The sequence below is a fragment of the Triticum dicoccoides genome, chromosome 1B (assembly GCF_002162155.2).
Source record: "Triticum dicoccoides isolate Atlit2015 ecotype Zavitan chromosome 1B, WEW_v2.0, whole genome shotgun sequence".
Taxonomy (NCBI): domain Eukaryota; kingdom Viridiplantae; phylum Streptophyta; class Magnoliopsida; order Poales; family Poaceae; genus Triticum; species Triticum dicoccoides.
The window spans coordinates 327,943,393-327,958,809 of NC_041381.1; the positions used below are offsets into that span (position 1 = coordinate 327,943,393).

Genomic DNA, 15,417 nt, shown 5'->3' on the forward strand with positions numbered 1-15,417 from the left:
AGGAAGGAGAGCAAGGCACGAAGAGAGGTGCTCGTAGGCCTGTGCTGCTCCACCGCCAACGCCGTCGCTGTGCTGGCCTTCTTCGTCACCGTCGTGCTTCGGTGACAAGTTCTTTTTGCCAACACCGCTGTGGTGTCCGCTTGCGTGGAGCTCGGGGCTTATGCTGCTCGAGCTCGGCGGCGAGGCCGGGCCGGCCGTGGCCTGGCCGGGAGCGGCCTCGGACGGGGCGGCGCGGCGAGGACGGGGCGCAGCTCCGTGGACTGGACGGTGGGCGCGGCGGGCGAGGGCGTGGGTTCGTTGTTTCCTTTCTCGCTTGAGGGTGGACACGGCTGGAACTCTTTTCATCCCCGGGTAAAATTTCCGCCGGCAACCCCCCAGGAGGCAAGAAAAATGCCTCCTGGGGAGGCCAACGGCTGAAGATGCCCTAAGAGGCGTGAACACTAGTGTACTATACGTTCTAGAAGAGGCGATCTATTTCTTCGTCCGAAATTAGTCTATCTAGCATTGAAATACGTTTTCGAACAGGCGGTCCATATTCTCAAAAGGAAAAAAAAAGGCGGTCCATTAGATGAGATGTGAGCCAGCATGAGTTTCGAAGTGATACATGCTGCATAAGGTCCAAAGTCATACAAACACAGCTGAAATTCTATACTCCCTCCTTCCATCTATACAGGGTCTAATGTGTTTTTCTAGACCGTCTTTGACTATTGATAAGATTATATCAGTGAAAGCTCTTTTAACGGTATGCTTTGTGTAACTTACGTGTCATATATTATTCTCTAACATTTTATCAAAGTTAGTCTCAAAAAATGCATTAGTCTCTATATATAGATGGAAGGAGGGAGTACGAGACTTTGTGTACGCGGTGTTTTTGACCGGTAGCTTTCTCTGGAGTCTTCATCAGTCGTGATCTAAACCATTGGTTGCCATTGCAAGGCTAAACGTGAGGTGTTTGTTCATATTCCTGCTATACTACTCGGGTCGCTATTTTTAGTCCTTCTTTTTGAAGGCAATGCTAGTACTTTGCAGTTAAGTATGCGGGCGAACTAACTAGTTAATGCGAAGTGTCGACATTTCGTCCCATCGTCCAATCAGGGCCCCTCCCACTTTCTCCATCTCTCTCTTTCTCTCTCTCTCTTCCCTATCCATTTCGCATGCGATTTGTTTACAAATTTTATTCTCCGCACGTCCAAATCTGCCCCCAACTCCCTTTTTAAATCGAGTCCGCTCTGCCAATAATCCCAACAGCTCACTCTACCTACAACTAATTTCTCTGGAATCTTTACAAATAGTACTACCACGCCTATCTGCACCAACCAGTTTTCTCTGCAGGTGGCAGATCATTTTAGTAGTACTGCTGGAGTGCTGGTGATGGCAGATCATTATAGAACAGTGGTTAACCAGCAAGAAATCAGTGGACGGCACATGGACATTGCTGGTACAACTCGTACTCATCATCTTTGTTAAGGAGCAATCGATTCGCTGGTTGTTTTAGTGGTAGTACATGGAGCCAGCCTCTCCGGGGAAAACTGCCAAAACCAGAGGCTTAACCAATCTCTAGTACCATCCGCTGCATCTCATTCTCATCACCGATCACAAACTAGACAAAAAAAAACTCATCAAATTAATCGTAAGGGGACGGCGAGGCGGGCCGGGATGAGGATCAGTCCTGGAAGCCGGTCTTCTCCCAGATGGCGTTGCGGACGCGGCGGAGGTCGCGGCCCTTGAGCGTGCGCCCGGCGCCCTCGCGCACGGAGAAGGACGCCGCGGCGCGCTCCCGGTACATGAGCTGCTCGTGCGGCGGCACCCACTGCCGGTCGCCGCGGTCCAGGTACGCGTCCCCGCGATCGTCCGACGGCCACCGCCCCGAGCCGGCGCTGCCCCCGCCGTACTCCGACCCCAGGATCTTGGACCAGTCGGGGATGTTGACAGGCAGCGACGCCGGGGCCCCGACGCCTCCACCGCCACCGGCGGCATCTCGTGGCGCCGCGGCGCGCGGCTTGGAGGCCCTGGAGGGAGTGGACGCGGACAGGGCCCGCCCGTACGTGTCGGCCAGCGGGGACGACGCCAGCGCCGCGCCGCCCCAGATGATGTCGGCCTCGTCGAGCTCCAGGGCCGGGTCGGCCGCGTGCTGCATGGTGCGCGCCGGCGCCGGCGCGAAGAGCCGGTGCGCAGACACCATGGAACGGCTGCTGCTCCGGCCGGCCATCGTCGCGTGCTCTTACCCCGCCGACCTCGGTGCGGTTGGCTCGTGATCCGGCGGAGGAGGCGCACAAGCAATGTGTGCGCGTGTTTCGTGTGCTGCCGTGTGTAAAAGTGTATGTGAACCGCGATGGCGTTTTGTTCTTCTTCCTACTCCAACTGGTGGAGTGGAGCGGCGGGTTTTATAGCGGCGGGAGGGGGACGGGAGTGCTGTGGATAAGGTTTGTTTCACGGAGTTACTTTAATGGGGGGGCTGGTTGAGCATATTTACGGCGTCTGCCATCGTTGCTGCCAGTGTACTGCATTTTTTTTAAGATGCCAGTGTGCCGCAGCATTGCGGTGTCATGGGAGGAGCGTAGTACTGTTTCGTTGTTTGCGAGTGAATGGAGACGATGGAGCCAGAAATGACTTGAATTTGGCCGAGGTATGGGCGCGGTGTATTTGCTTCGCTTGCGGTTTTGCACAGGAGTATACATAGTACTCCCTCCGTTCCCAAATACTTGTCTTTCTAGGCATTTCAAATGAACTCAATATACGGATGTATGTAGACATATTTTAAAGTGTAGATTCACTTATTTTGCGCCGTATGTAGTCATTTGTTAAAATCTCTAGAAAGACAAGTATTTAGGAACGGAGGGAGTAGCTGCTGGCCATCCAACCAACCCATGAGACCATGTCCTCTTCTGCCCGCAAAAAGAAAATGGGGGTCGTGTCCTCTTTGAAATCCGTGGGCAAATCACTGCCATGCGTAAAGAGTGAAGAGGCCAGCAGATCCATTTATTGCGGTAACCGGGCAGTGAAAAAACTGTATCGTTAGGCCACCTCCAACGCTAACCCCCAAGCCGGGCACTGTAACTTTCCGCGGATTGGTGAAGAACAGTCCGCGGACACTGACGCGGGAACCGGCCATCCAACCATGTCGGTATACATTTCAAATCAGATTTCAACAAAACGGAGAAATTTCATATAAACCTAGCCGCCGCATCTACGAAACAACTTTTGTGAAGGGCAACAACGCATCAGAGAGATATAGCCGCCGACACTTCATCCAGTAGAGAGGGAGAAGAAGATCCGTAGAGGAGGAACCCCACAAATCCTTCTCGTTTAATTCTCTTTCCATCGTACTCATTTTCATTTCATCATCACCATTGTAACACGTATTCCAAGTTGTAAAACTAGGGCTTATAGCTCTACTCGTACTCATCCAGAGATTGAGACTTGTTGAATCATTCATCTTATTGTGGATCTGGTATTACCGATATGGTTTTGATGGATTTTATTTTCTATGATGGTTAATTATTCTCTCCCGATGTGTGAGTAACCCCCCCCCCCTAGGTGTGGGAAATGTAGGCGAATGGTAAGATTCATTTGTGCCTATTGTATATGTCGTCATTTGTGTTTGTAGTCTTATGATTTCTCTAGTAAGTTGTTATACTGTGGTGAACGCTATGCATGTTGTCCAATTTGAGGATCAAGCAACATGATCACAAGATCTACATAGGTAACACATACTGTTTAGGAAATATGCGACCTCTGACGTGACAAGTGGAGACATCTATGAGGATCAAAGACAACATGAGATAATGGTGATCCATTAAACTTAGTGCATGATTCCAGTTTAACGATCTTAATTGTGCAGACGACCATGCTGCGACAACGTTGAAGCTGTTGGAAATATGCCCTAAAAGCATTAATAAATTGGTTATTATCATATTTCCTTGTTCATGATAATCATTTATTATCCATGCTAGAATTGTATTGATCGGAAACTCAAATACAAGTGTGGATACATAGACAACAAGATGTCCCTAGTCAGCCTCTACCGGGCTAGCTCGTTGATCAAAGATGGCTATGGTTTCCTAGCCATGAATATGAGTTGTCATTTGATAACGAGGTCACATCATTAGGAGAATGATGTGATGGACAAGACCCAAATTATAAACGTAGCGTATGATCGTATCAAGTTTATGTTGGGGAACGCAGAAATTTCAAAAAAATTCATACGATCACGCAAGATCTATCTAGGAGAAGCATAGCAACGAGCGGGGAGAGCGTGTCCACGTACCCTTGTAGACCGAAAGTGAAAGCGTTATATCAACGCGGTTGATGTAGTCGTACGTCTTCATGATCCGACCGATCTCAGCACCGAACGTACGGCACCTCCATGTTCAGCACACGTTTGGCCCGATGACGTCCCTCGAACTCTTGATCCGGTTGAGGCCGAGGGAGAGTTCCGTCAGCACGATGGTGTGGCGACGGTGATGATGAAGTTACCGGCACAGGGCTTCGCCTAAGCACTACGACGATATGACCGAGGTTGAATATAGTGTAGGGGGGCACTGCACAAGGCTAAACAATCAACTTGTGTGTCTATGGGGTGCCCCCTCCCCGTTATATAAAGGAGGGGAGGAGGGGGTCGGTCGGCCTCATGGTGCGCGCCCCCAAGGGGGGAATCCTACTCCTACTAGGAGTAGGTTCCCCCCTTTCCTAGTCCTAATAGGAGGGGGAAGGAAGGGGAAGAGGAGAAGAAGGAAAGGGGGGCCGAACCCCCTCCCAATCCGGATTGAGCTTGGGGGGCGCCCCACCTCTTGGCCGCCTCCTCTCTCTTCCACTAAAGCCCATGTAGGCCCATTAAGCCCCCGGGGGGTTCCGGTAACCTCACGGTACTCCGGTAAATGCTCGAACTCGTCTGAAACCATTCCAGTGTCCAAACATAACCTTCCAATATATCAATCTTCATGTCTCGACCATTTCGAGACTCCTCGTCATGTCCGTGATCACATCCGGGACTCCGAACTACCTTCGGTACATCAAAAAACATAAACTCACAATACCGATCATCATCGAACGTTAAGCGTGCGGACCCTATGGGTTCGTGAACTATGTAGACATGACCGAGACTATCTCCGGTCAATAACCAATAGCGGAACCTGGATGCTCATATTGGCTCCTACATATTCTACGAAGATCTTTATCGGTCAAACTGCATAACAACATACGTTGTTCCCTTTGTCATCGGTATGTTACTTGCCCGAGATTCGATCGTCGGTATCACCATACCTAGTTCAATCTCGTTACCGGCAAGTCTCTTTACTCGTTCTGTAGTGCATCATCCCGTAACTAACTCATTAGTCACATTGCTTGCAAGGCTTATAGTGATGTGCATTACCGAGAGGGCCCAGAGATACCTCTCCGAAACACGGAGTGATAAATCCTAATCTCGATCTATGCCAACCCAACAAACACCATCGGAGACACCTATAGAGCATCTTTATAATCACCCAATTACATTGTGACATTTGATAACACACTAAGTGTTCCTCCGGTATTCGGGAGTTGCATAATCTCATAGTCATAGGAACATGTATAAGTCATGAAGAAAGTAATCGCAATAAACTAAACAATCATAGTGCTAAGCTAACAGGTGGGTCTTGTCCATCCCATCATTCTCTAATGATGTGATCCCGTTCATCAAATGACAACACATGTCTATGGCTAGGAAACTTAACCATCTTTGATTAACGAGCTAGTCAAGTAGAGGCATACTACAGACACTCTATTTGTCTATGTGTTCACACATGTACTAAGTTTCCAGTTAATACAATTCTAGCATGAATAATAAACATTTATCATGATATAAGGAAATATAAATAACAACTTTATTATTGCCTCTAGGGCATATTTCCTTCAGTCTCCCACTTGCACTAGAGTTAATAATCTGGATTACATTATAATGATTCTAACACCCATGGAGTCTTGGTGCTGATCATGTCTTTGCTTGTGAGAGAGGCTTAGTCAACGGGTCTACAACATTCAAATTCGTATGCATCTTGCAAATCTCTATGTCCCCTTCTGACACTTGATGGCGGATGGAATTGAAGCGTCTCTGGATGTGCTTGGTTCTCTCGTGAAATCTGGATTCCTTCGCACAGGCGATTGCTCCAGTATTGTCACAAAATATTTTCATTGGACCTGATGCACTAGGTATGACACCTAGATCGGATATGAACTCCTTCATCCAGACTCCTTCATTTGCTGCTTCTGAAGCAGCTATGTATTCCGCTTCACACATAGATCCCGCCATGACGCTCTGCTCAAAACTGCACCAACTGATAGCTCCACCATTCAATATAAATACGTATCCGGTTTGTGACTTAGAGTCATCCAAATCAGTTTTAAAGCTTGCATCGACGTAACCATTTACGATGAGCTCTTTGTCACCTCCATAAACAAGAAACATATCCTTAGTCATTTTCAAGTATTTCAGGATGTTCTTGACTGCTGTCCAGTGATCCACTCCTGGATTACTTTGGTACCTCCCTACTATACTTATAGCAAGGCACATCAGGTCTGGTACACAAAATTGCATACATGATAGAACCAATGGCTGAAGCATAGGGAATGACCATTTTCTCTCTATCTTCTGCAGTGGTCGGGCATTGAGTCTCACTCAACTTCACACCTTGTAACATAGGCAAGAACCCTTTCTTTGACTGATCCATTTTGAACTTCTTCAAAATCTTATCAAGGTATGTGCTTTGTGAAAGTCCAATTAAACGTCTTGATCTATCTCTATAGATCTTGATGCCCAACATAAAGCAGCTTCACCGAGGTCTTTCATTGAAAAACTCTTATTCAAGTATCCTTTTATGCTATCCAGAAATTCTATATCATTTCCAATCAATAATATTCATCCACATATAATATTAGAAATGCTACAGAGCTCCCACTCACTTTCTTGTAAATACAGGCTTCTCCAAAAGTCTGTATAAAACCATATGCTTTGATCACACTATCAAAACGTTTATTCCAACTCCGAGAGGCTTGCACGAGTCCATAAATGGATCGCTGGAGCTTGCACACTTTGTTAGCATCCTTTGGATCGACAAAACCTTCTGGTTGCATCATATACAACTCTTCTTCCAGAAATCCATTCAGGAATGCAGTTTTGACATCCATTTGCCAAATTTCATAATCATAAAATGCGGCAATTGCTAACATGATTCGGACAGACTTAAGCATCGCTACGGGTGAGAAGTCTCACCGTAGTCAACTCCTTGAACTTGTCGAAAACCTTTCGCAACAAGTCGAGCTTTGTAGACAGTAACATTACTGTCAGCGTCAGTCTTCTTCTTGAAGATCCATTTATTCTCGATGGCTTGCCGATCATCGGGCAAGTCAACCAAAGTCCACACTTTGTTCTCATACATGGATCCCATCTCAGATTCCATGGCCTCAAGCCATTTCGCGGAATATGGGCTCATCATCGCTTCCTCATAGTTCGTAGGTTCGTTATGGTCTAGTAACATGACGTCCAGAACATGATTATTGTACCACTCTGGTGTGGATCTTACTCTAGTTGACCTACGAGGTTCGGTAGTAACTTGATCTGAAGTTTCATGATCACTATCATTAGCTTCCTCACTAATTGGTGTAGGAATCACTGGAAATGATTTCTGTGATGAACTACTTTCCAATTCGGGAGCAGGTACAATTACCTCATCAAGTTCTACTACTCACTTCTTTCGAGAGAAACTCCTTCTCTAGAAAAGATCCATTCTTAGCAACGAATATCTTGCCTTCGGATCTGTGATACAAGGTGTACCCAACAGTCTCCTTTGGGTATCCTATGAAGACACATTTCTCCGATTTGGGTTCGAGCTTATCAGGTTGAAGCTTTTTCACATAAGCATCGCAACCCCAAACTTTCAGAAACGACAACTTGGGTTTCTTGCCAAACCATAGTTCATAAGTCGTCTTAATGGATTTAGATGGTGCCCTATTTAACGTGAATGCAGTTGTCTCTAAAGCATAACCCCAAAACGATAGCGGTAAATTGGTAAGAGACATCATAGATCGCACCATATCTAATAAAGTGCGGTCACGACGTTCGGACACATCATTACGCTGTGGTGTTCCAGGTGGCGTGAGTTGCGAAACTATTCTGCATTGTTTCAAATGAATACCAAACTCATAACTCAAATATTCTCCTTCACGATCACATCGTAGAAACTTTATTTTCCTGTTATGATGATTTTCCACTTCACTCTGAAATTCCTTGAACTTTTCAAATGTATCAGACTTATGTTTCATCAAGTAGATATACCCATATATGCTCAAATCATCTGTGAAGGTCAGAAAATAACGACACCCGCCACGAACATTAACACTCATTGGATCGCATACATCAGTATGTATTATTTCCAACAAGTTTGTTGCTCGCTCCATAGTTCCGGAGAACGGAGTCTTAGTCATCTTGCCCTTGAGGCATGGTTCGCAAGTATCAAGTGATTCATATAATCAAGTGATTCCAAAAGCCCATCAGCATGGAGTTTCTTCATGCGCTTTACACCAATACGACCCAAACGGCAGTGCCACAAATAAGTTGCACTATCATTATTGAACTTATATCTTTTGGCTTCAATACTATGAATATCTGTATCACTACTATCGAGATTCAATAAAAATAGACCACTCATCAAGGGTGCATGACCATAAAAGATATTACTCATATAAATAGAACAACCATTATTCTCTGATTTAAATGAATAACCGTCTCTCATCAAACAAGATCCAGATATAATGTTCATGCTCAACGCTGGCACCAAATAACAATTATTCAGGTCTAAAACTAACCCGAAGGTAGATGTAGAGGTAGCGTGCCGACCGCGATCACATCGACTTTGGAACCATTTCCCACGCGCATCGTCACCTCATCCTTAGCCTATCTTCGCTTAATCCGTAACCCCTATTTTGAGTTGCAAATATGAGCAACAGAACCAGTATCAAATACCCAGGCGCTACTGCGAGCATTAGTTAAGTACACATCAATAACATGTATATCAAATATACCTTTCACTTTGCCATCCTTCTTATTCGCCAAATACTTGGGGCAGTTCCGCTTCCAGTGACCAGTCCCTTTGCAGTAGAAGCACTCAGTCTCAGGCTTAGGTCCAGACTTGGGCTTCTTCACTTGAGCAGCAACTTGCTTGCAGTTTTTTCTTGAAGTTCCCCTTCTTCTTGAAACTAGTGGACTTATTGGCCATCAACACTTGATGCTCCTTCTTGATTTCTACCTCCGCAACTTTTAGCATCGTGAAGAGCTCGGGAATTGTCTTATCCATCCCTTGCACATTATAGTTCATCACGAAGCTTTTGTAGCTTGGTGGCAGTGATTGAAGAACTCTATCAATGACACTATCATCAGGAAGATTAACTCCCAGTTGAGTCAAGTGGTTGTGGTACCCAGACATTCTGAGTATATGTTCACTGACAAAACTATTCTCCTCCATCTTGCAGTTATAGAACTTATTGGAGACTTCATATCTCTAAATCCGGGCATTTGCTTGAAATATTAACTTCAACTCCTGGAACATCTCATATGCTCGATGACGTTCAAAACGTTGTTGAAGTCCCGGTTCTAAGCCGTAAAGCATGGCACACAAACTATCGAGTAGTCATCAACACGCGTCTGCCAGGCATTCACAGTGTCTGCAGTTGCTGGTGGCGCTTCCAGGACATAATTCTTCTGTGCAACATTGAGGATAATCCTGAAGTTGCGGACCCAGTCCGTGTAATTGCTACCATCATCTTTCAACTTAGCTTTCTCTAGGAACGCATTAAAATTCAATGGAACAGTAGCACATGCCATTTATCTACAACAACATAGACATGCAAAATACTATCAGGTACTAAGTTCATGATAAATTAAAGTTCAATTAATCATATTACTTAAGAACTCCCAATTAGATAGACATCCCTCTAATCATCTAAGTGATCACGCGATCCATATCAACTAAACCATGTCCGATCATCACGTGAGATGGAGTAGTTTTCAATGGTGAACATCACTATGTTGATCATATCTACTATAGGATTCACGTTCGACCTTTCGGTCTCAGTGTTCTGAGACCATATCTACATATGCTAGGCTCGTCAAGTTTAACCCGAGTATTCTACGTGTGCAAAACTGGCTTGCACCCATTGTATGTGAACGTAGAGCTTATCACACTCGATCATCACGTGGTGTCTCGGCACGACGAACTGTCGCAACGGTGCATACTTAGGGAGAACACTTATACCTTGAAATTTAGTGAGAGATCATCTTATAATGCTACCAACATACTAAGCAAAATAAGATTCTCCAAAGCACCGTCATGATCACCATCCTCACCGGCGCGACACCTTGATCTCCATCATAGCATCGTTGTCGTCTTGCCAACTATTGCTTCTATGGCTATCGCTACCGCTTAGTGATAAAGTAAAAACAAGTACATGGCGATTGCATTGCATAGAATAAAGCGACAACCATATGGCTCCTGCCAGTTGCCGATAAATCTGTTACAAAACATGATCATATCATACAACAATTTATATCATCACGTCTTGACCATATCACATCACAACATGCCCTGCAAAAACACGTTAGACGTCCCCTACTTTGTTGTTGCAAGTTTTACGTGGCTGCTACGGGCTTAGCAAGAACCGTTCTTACCTACGCATCAAAACCACAACGATTTTTTGTCAAGTGTGTTGTTTTAACCTTCAACAAGGACCGGGCGTAGCCACACTTGATTCAACTAAAGCTGGAGAAACAGACACCCACTAGCCACCTATGTGCGAATCACGTCGGTAGAACCTATCTCATGAACGCGATCATGTAATGTCGGTCTGGGCCGCTTCATCCAACAATACCGCCGAATCAAAGTATGACATGCTAGTAAGCAGTATGACTATTATCGCCCACAACTCTTTGTGTTCTACTCATACAGATAACATCTACGCATAAACCTGGCTCTGATGCCACTGTTGGGGAACGCAGAAATTTCAAAAAAATTCCTACGATCACGTAAGATCTATCTAGGAGAAGCATAGCAACGAGCAGGGGGAATGTGTCCACATACCCTCGTAGACCGAAAGCGGAAGCCTTATATCAACACGGTTGATGTAGTCATACGTCTTCACGATCCGACCGATCTCAGCACCGAATGTACGGCACCTCTGTGTTCAGCACACGTTCAGCCTGATGACGTCCCTCGAACTCTTGATCCAGTTGAGGACGAGGGAGAGTTTTGTCAGCACGACGGCGTGGCGACTATGATGATGAAGTTACCGGCGAAGGGCTACACCTAAGCACTACGATGATATGACCGAGGTGGAATATAGTGGAGGGGGGCACCGCACATGGCTAAACAATCAACTTGTGTGTCTATGGGGTGTCCCCCTCCCCCGTATATAAAGGAGGAGAGGGCCGGCCGGCCTCATGGTGCGCCCCCAAGGGGGGAATCCTACTCCTACTAAGAGTAGGTTCCCCCTTTCCTAGTCCTAATAGGAGTCGGTTCCCCCCTTTCCTCATCATGTCCGTGATCACATCCGGGACTCCGAACTGCCTTTGATACATCAAAATACATAAACTCATAATACCGATCGTCATCGAACGTTAAGCGTGCGGACCTTACGGGTTCAAAATCTATGTAGACATGACCGAGACTATCTATGGACAATAACCAATAGTGGAACCTGGATGCTCATATTGGCTCCTACATATTCTACGAAGATCTTTATCGGTGAAACCGCATGACAACATATGTTGTTCCCTTTATCATCGGTATGTTACTTGCCCGAGATTTAATCGTCGGTATCACCATACCTAGTTCAGTCTCGTTACCGGCAAGTATATTTACTCATCTCGTAGTGCATCATCCCTTAACTAACTCATTAGTCACATTGCTTGCAAGGCTTATAGTGATGTGCATTACCGAGAGGGCCCAGAGATACCTCTCTGAAACACGAAATGACAAATCCTAATCTCGATCTATGCGAACCCAACAAACACCATCGGAGACACCTGTGGAGGATCTTTATAATCACCCAATTACGTTGTGACGTTTGGTAGCACACTAAGTGTTCCTCCGGTATTCGGGAGTTGCATAATCTCATAGTCATAGGAACATGTATAAGTCATGAAGAAAGCAATAGCAATAAACTAAATGATCATAGTGCTAAGCTAACGGATGGGTCTTGTCCATCACATCATTCTCTAATGATGTGATCCCGTTCATCAAATGACAACACATGTCTATGGCTAGGAAACTTAACCATGTTTGATTAACGAGCTAGTCAAGTAGAGGCATACTAGGGACACTCTGTTGGTATATGTACTCACACATGTACTAAGTTTCCAGTTAATACAATTCTAGCATGAATAATAAACATTTATCATGATATAAGGAAATATAAATAACAACTTTATTATTGCCTCTAGGGAATATTTCCTTCAGTTTATAGCTATCATTTTCTACATGTCAAGTATATATGTTCCTATGACCATGTGATCATGCAACTCACTGACACCAGAGGAATACCTTGTGTGTACCAAATGTTGCAATGTAACTGGGTGACTATAAAGGTGCTCTACAGGTATCTCCAAGGGTGTCTGTTGAGTTGGTATGAATCAAGACTGGGATTTGTCACTCCGTATGACGGAGAGGTATCTCAAGGCCCACTTGGTAATCCAACATCACAAGAAGCTTGCAAGCAATGTGACTAATGGGTTAGCCACAGGATCTTGTATTACGGAATGAGTAAAGAGACTTGCCGTTAACGAGATTGAACTAGGTATGGAGATACCGACGAGCGAATCTCGGGCAAGTAACATACCGATAGACAAAGGGAACTACATATTGGATTAGCTGAATCCTTGACATCGAGGTTCGACCGATAAAGATCTTTGTAGAATATGTAGGAGCCAATACGAGCATTCAGGTCCCGCTATTGGTTATTAATTGTAGAGGTGTCTCGGTCATGTATGCATAGTTCTCCAACCCGCAGGGTCTACACACTTAACGTTTGGTGGCAATATATATAAGTATAGTTTAGTCATTATGGTGGTTACCGAAGGTTGTTCGGAGGCTCGGATGAGATCCCTAACGTGATGAGGAACTCGGGAATGGCCCGGAGGTGAAGATTGATCTATTGGACGAAGGGTATTGGAGTTCGGAAGTGTTCCGGGGGTACCGCGTGATGACCAGCATGACCGAAAGGGGTTTCGGGGGGCCCCGGCAAGTGTTGGGGGCCTCATGGGCCAAGGGGAGGGAACACACCAGCCCACTAAGGGGTTGTGCACCCCAAGCTCCCTTCCCATGTTGCTTGAGGAGGTGGGGCGCCTCCCTAGGGTTTCCTCCACTTGCTTTGGGGTCCAAGGCACCTAGGAGGACGTGCCTAAACCCATCTAGGGTTTCACCCTTGGTGGTCGCCACCCCTAGATGGGATCTAGGGGCACCTCCTCCCTCCACCCTTTCCCCTATATATAGAGAAGGGGAGAGAGGGCAGCCGCACCCATACACATCTATACGTGCCACGACACTGCTCCTCCTCTCCCTCATGGCCATCTGATACGTCCATTTTGCATCATGCTTTTATATCAATATTTATTGCATTATGGACTGTTATTACACGTTATGTCACAATACTTATGCCTATTCTCTCTTATTTTACAATGTTTACATGAAGAGGGAGAATGCCGGCAACTGGAATTCTAGGCTGGAAAAGGAGCAAATATTAGATACCTATTCTGCACAACTCCAAAAGTCCTGAAACTCCACGGAAGTCATTTTTGGAATTAATAAAAAATACCGAGCGGAAGAAATACCAGAGGGGGACCACCCACCGTCCACGAGGGTGGGGGGCGCGCCCTACCCCCCCGGGCGCGCCACCTGCCTCGTGGGCCCCTTGGCAGCCTTCCGGTGTCCATCTTCTGCTATACGAAGTCTTTTACCCTGAAAAAATCATAAGCAAGCTTTCGGGACGAAACACCGCCGCCACGAGGCGGAACCTTGGCGGAACCAATCTAGGGCTCCGGCGGAGCTGTTCTGTCGGGGAAACTTCCATCCGGGAGGGGGAAATCAAAACCACCATCGTCACTAATGATCCTCTCATCGGGAGGGGGTCAATCTCCATCAACATCTTCACCAGCACCATCTCCTCTCAAACCCTAGTCCATCTCTTGTATCCAATCTTTGCATCAAAACCTCAGATTGGTACCTGTGGGTTGCGAGTAGTGTTGATTACTCCTTGTAGTTGATGCTAGTTGGTTTATTCGGTGGAAGATCATATGTTTAGATCCTATATGCATATTAATACCCCTCTGATTATGAACATGAATATGATTTGTAAGTAGTTACATTTGTTCCTGAGGACATGGGTGAAGTCTTTCTATAAGTAGTCATGTGAATTTGGTATTCGTTCGATATTTTGATGAGATGCATGTTGTCTCTCCTCTAGTGGTGTTATGTGAACGTCGACTACATGACACTTCACCATTATTTGGGCCTAGAGGAAGGCATTGGGAAGTAATAAGTAGATGATGGGTTGCTAGAGTGACAGAAGCTTAAACCCTAGTTTATGCGTTGCTTTGTAAGGGGCTGATTTGGATCCATATGTTTCATGCTATGGTTAGGTTTACCTTAATACTTTGTTTGTAGTTGTGGATGCTTGCGATAGGGGTTAATAATAAGTGGTATGCTTGTCCAAGAAAGGGCAGTACCCAAGCACCGGTCCACCCACATATCAAATTGTCAAAGTAACGAACGCGAATCATATGAGCGTGATGAAAACTAGCTTGACGATAATTCCCATGTGTCCTCGGGAGCGCTTTTCCCTATATAAGAGTTTGTACAGGCTTGTCCTTTGATACAAAAAGGATTGGGCCACCTTGCTTCACCTTATTTACTTTCATTGCTTGTTACCCGCTACAAATTACCTTATCACAAAACTATCTATTACCGATAATTTCAGTGCTTGCAGAGAATACCTTACTGAAAACTACTTGTCATTTCCTTCTGCTCCTCGTTGGGTTCGACACTCTTACTTATCAAAGGGACTACAATAGATCCCCTACACTTGTGGGTCATCAAGACTCTTTTCTAGCGCCATTGCCGGGGAGTGAAGCGCCTTTGGTAAGTGGAACTTGGTAAGCAAAAATTTATATAGTGTGCTGAAATTTACTGTCACTTGTTACTATGGAACATAATCGTTTGAGGGGCTTGTTCGCGGTATCTTCACCCCAACCAGTAGAGCAAAGAGTTTCTCGTCAACCTACCGAACCTACTAAAAATGTTTACTTTGAAATTCCTTCGGGTATGATAGAGAATCTGCTAGCTAATCCTTTTACAGGAGATGGAACATTGCATCCCGATTTGCACCTAATCTATGTGG

General features: G+C 45.6%; 1 protein-coding gene across 1 annotated transcript; it reads right to left on the reverse strand.

The window, feature by feature from the left end:
- Positions 1-1,432: 1,432 nt before the first annotated feature.
- LOC119333232 lies at positions 1,433-2,368 on the reverse strand. The gene has a single exon (XM_037606207.1). The coding sequence runs from the start codon at positions 2,207-2,209 to the stop codon at positions 1,664-1,666; it is 546 nt and encodes a 181-aa protein (XP_037462104.1). The 5' UTR covers positions 2,210-2,368; the 3' UTR covers positions 1,433-1,663.
- Between the last annotated feature and the right edge of the window lie 13,049 nt (positions 2,369-15,417).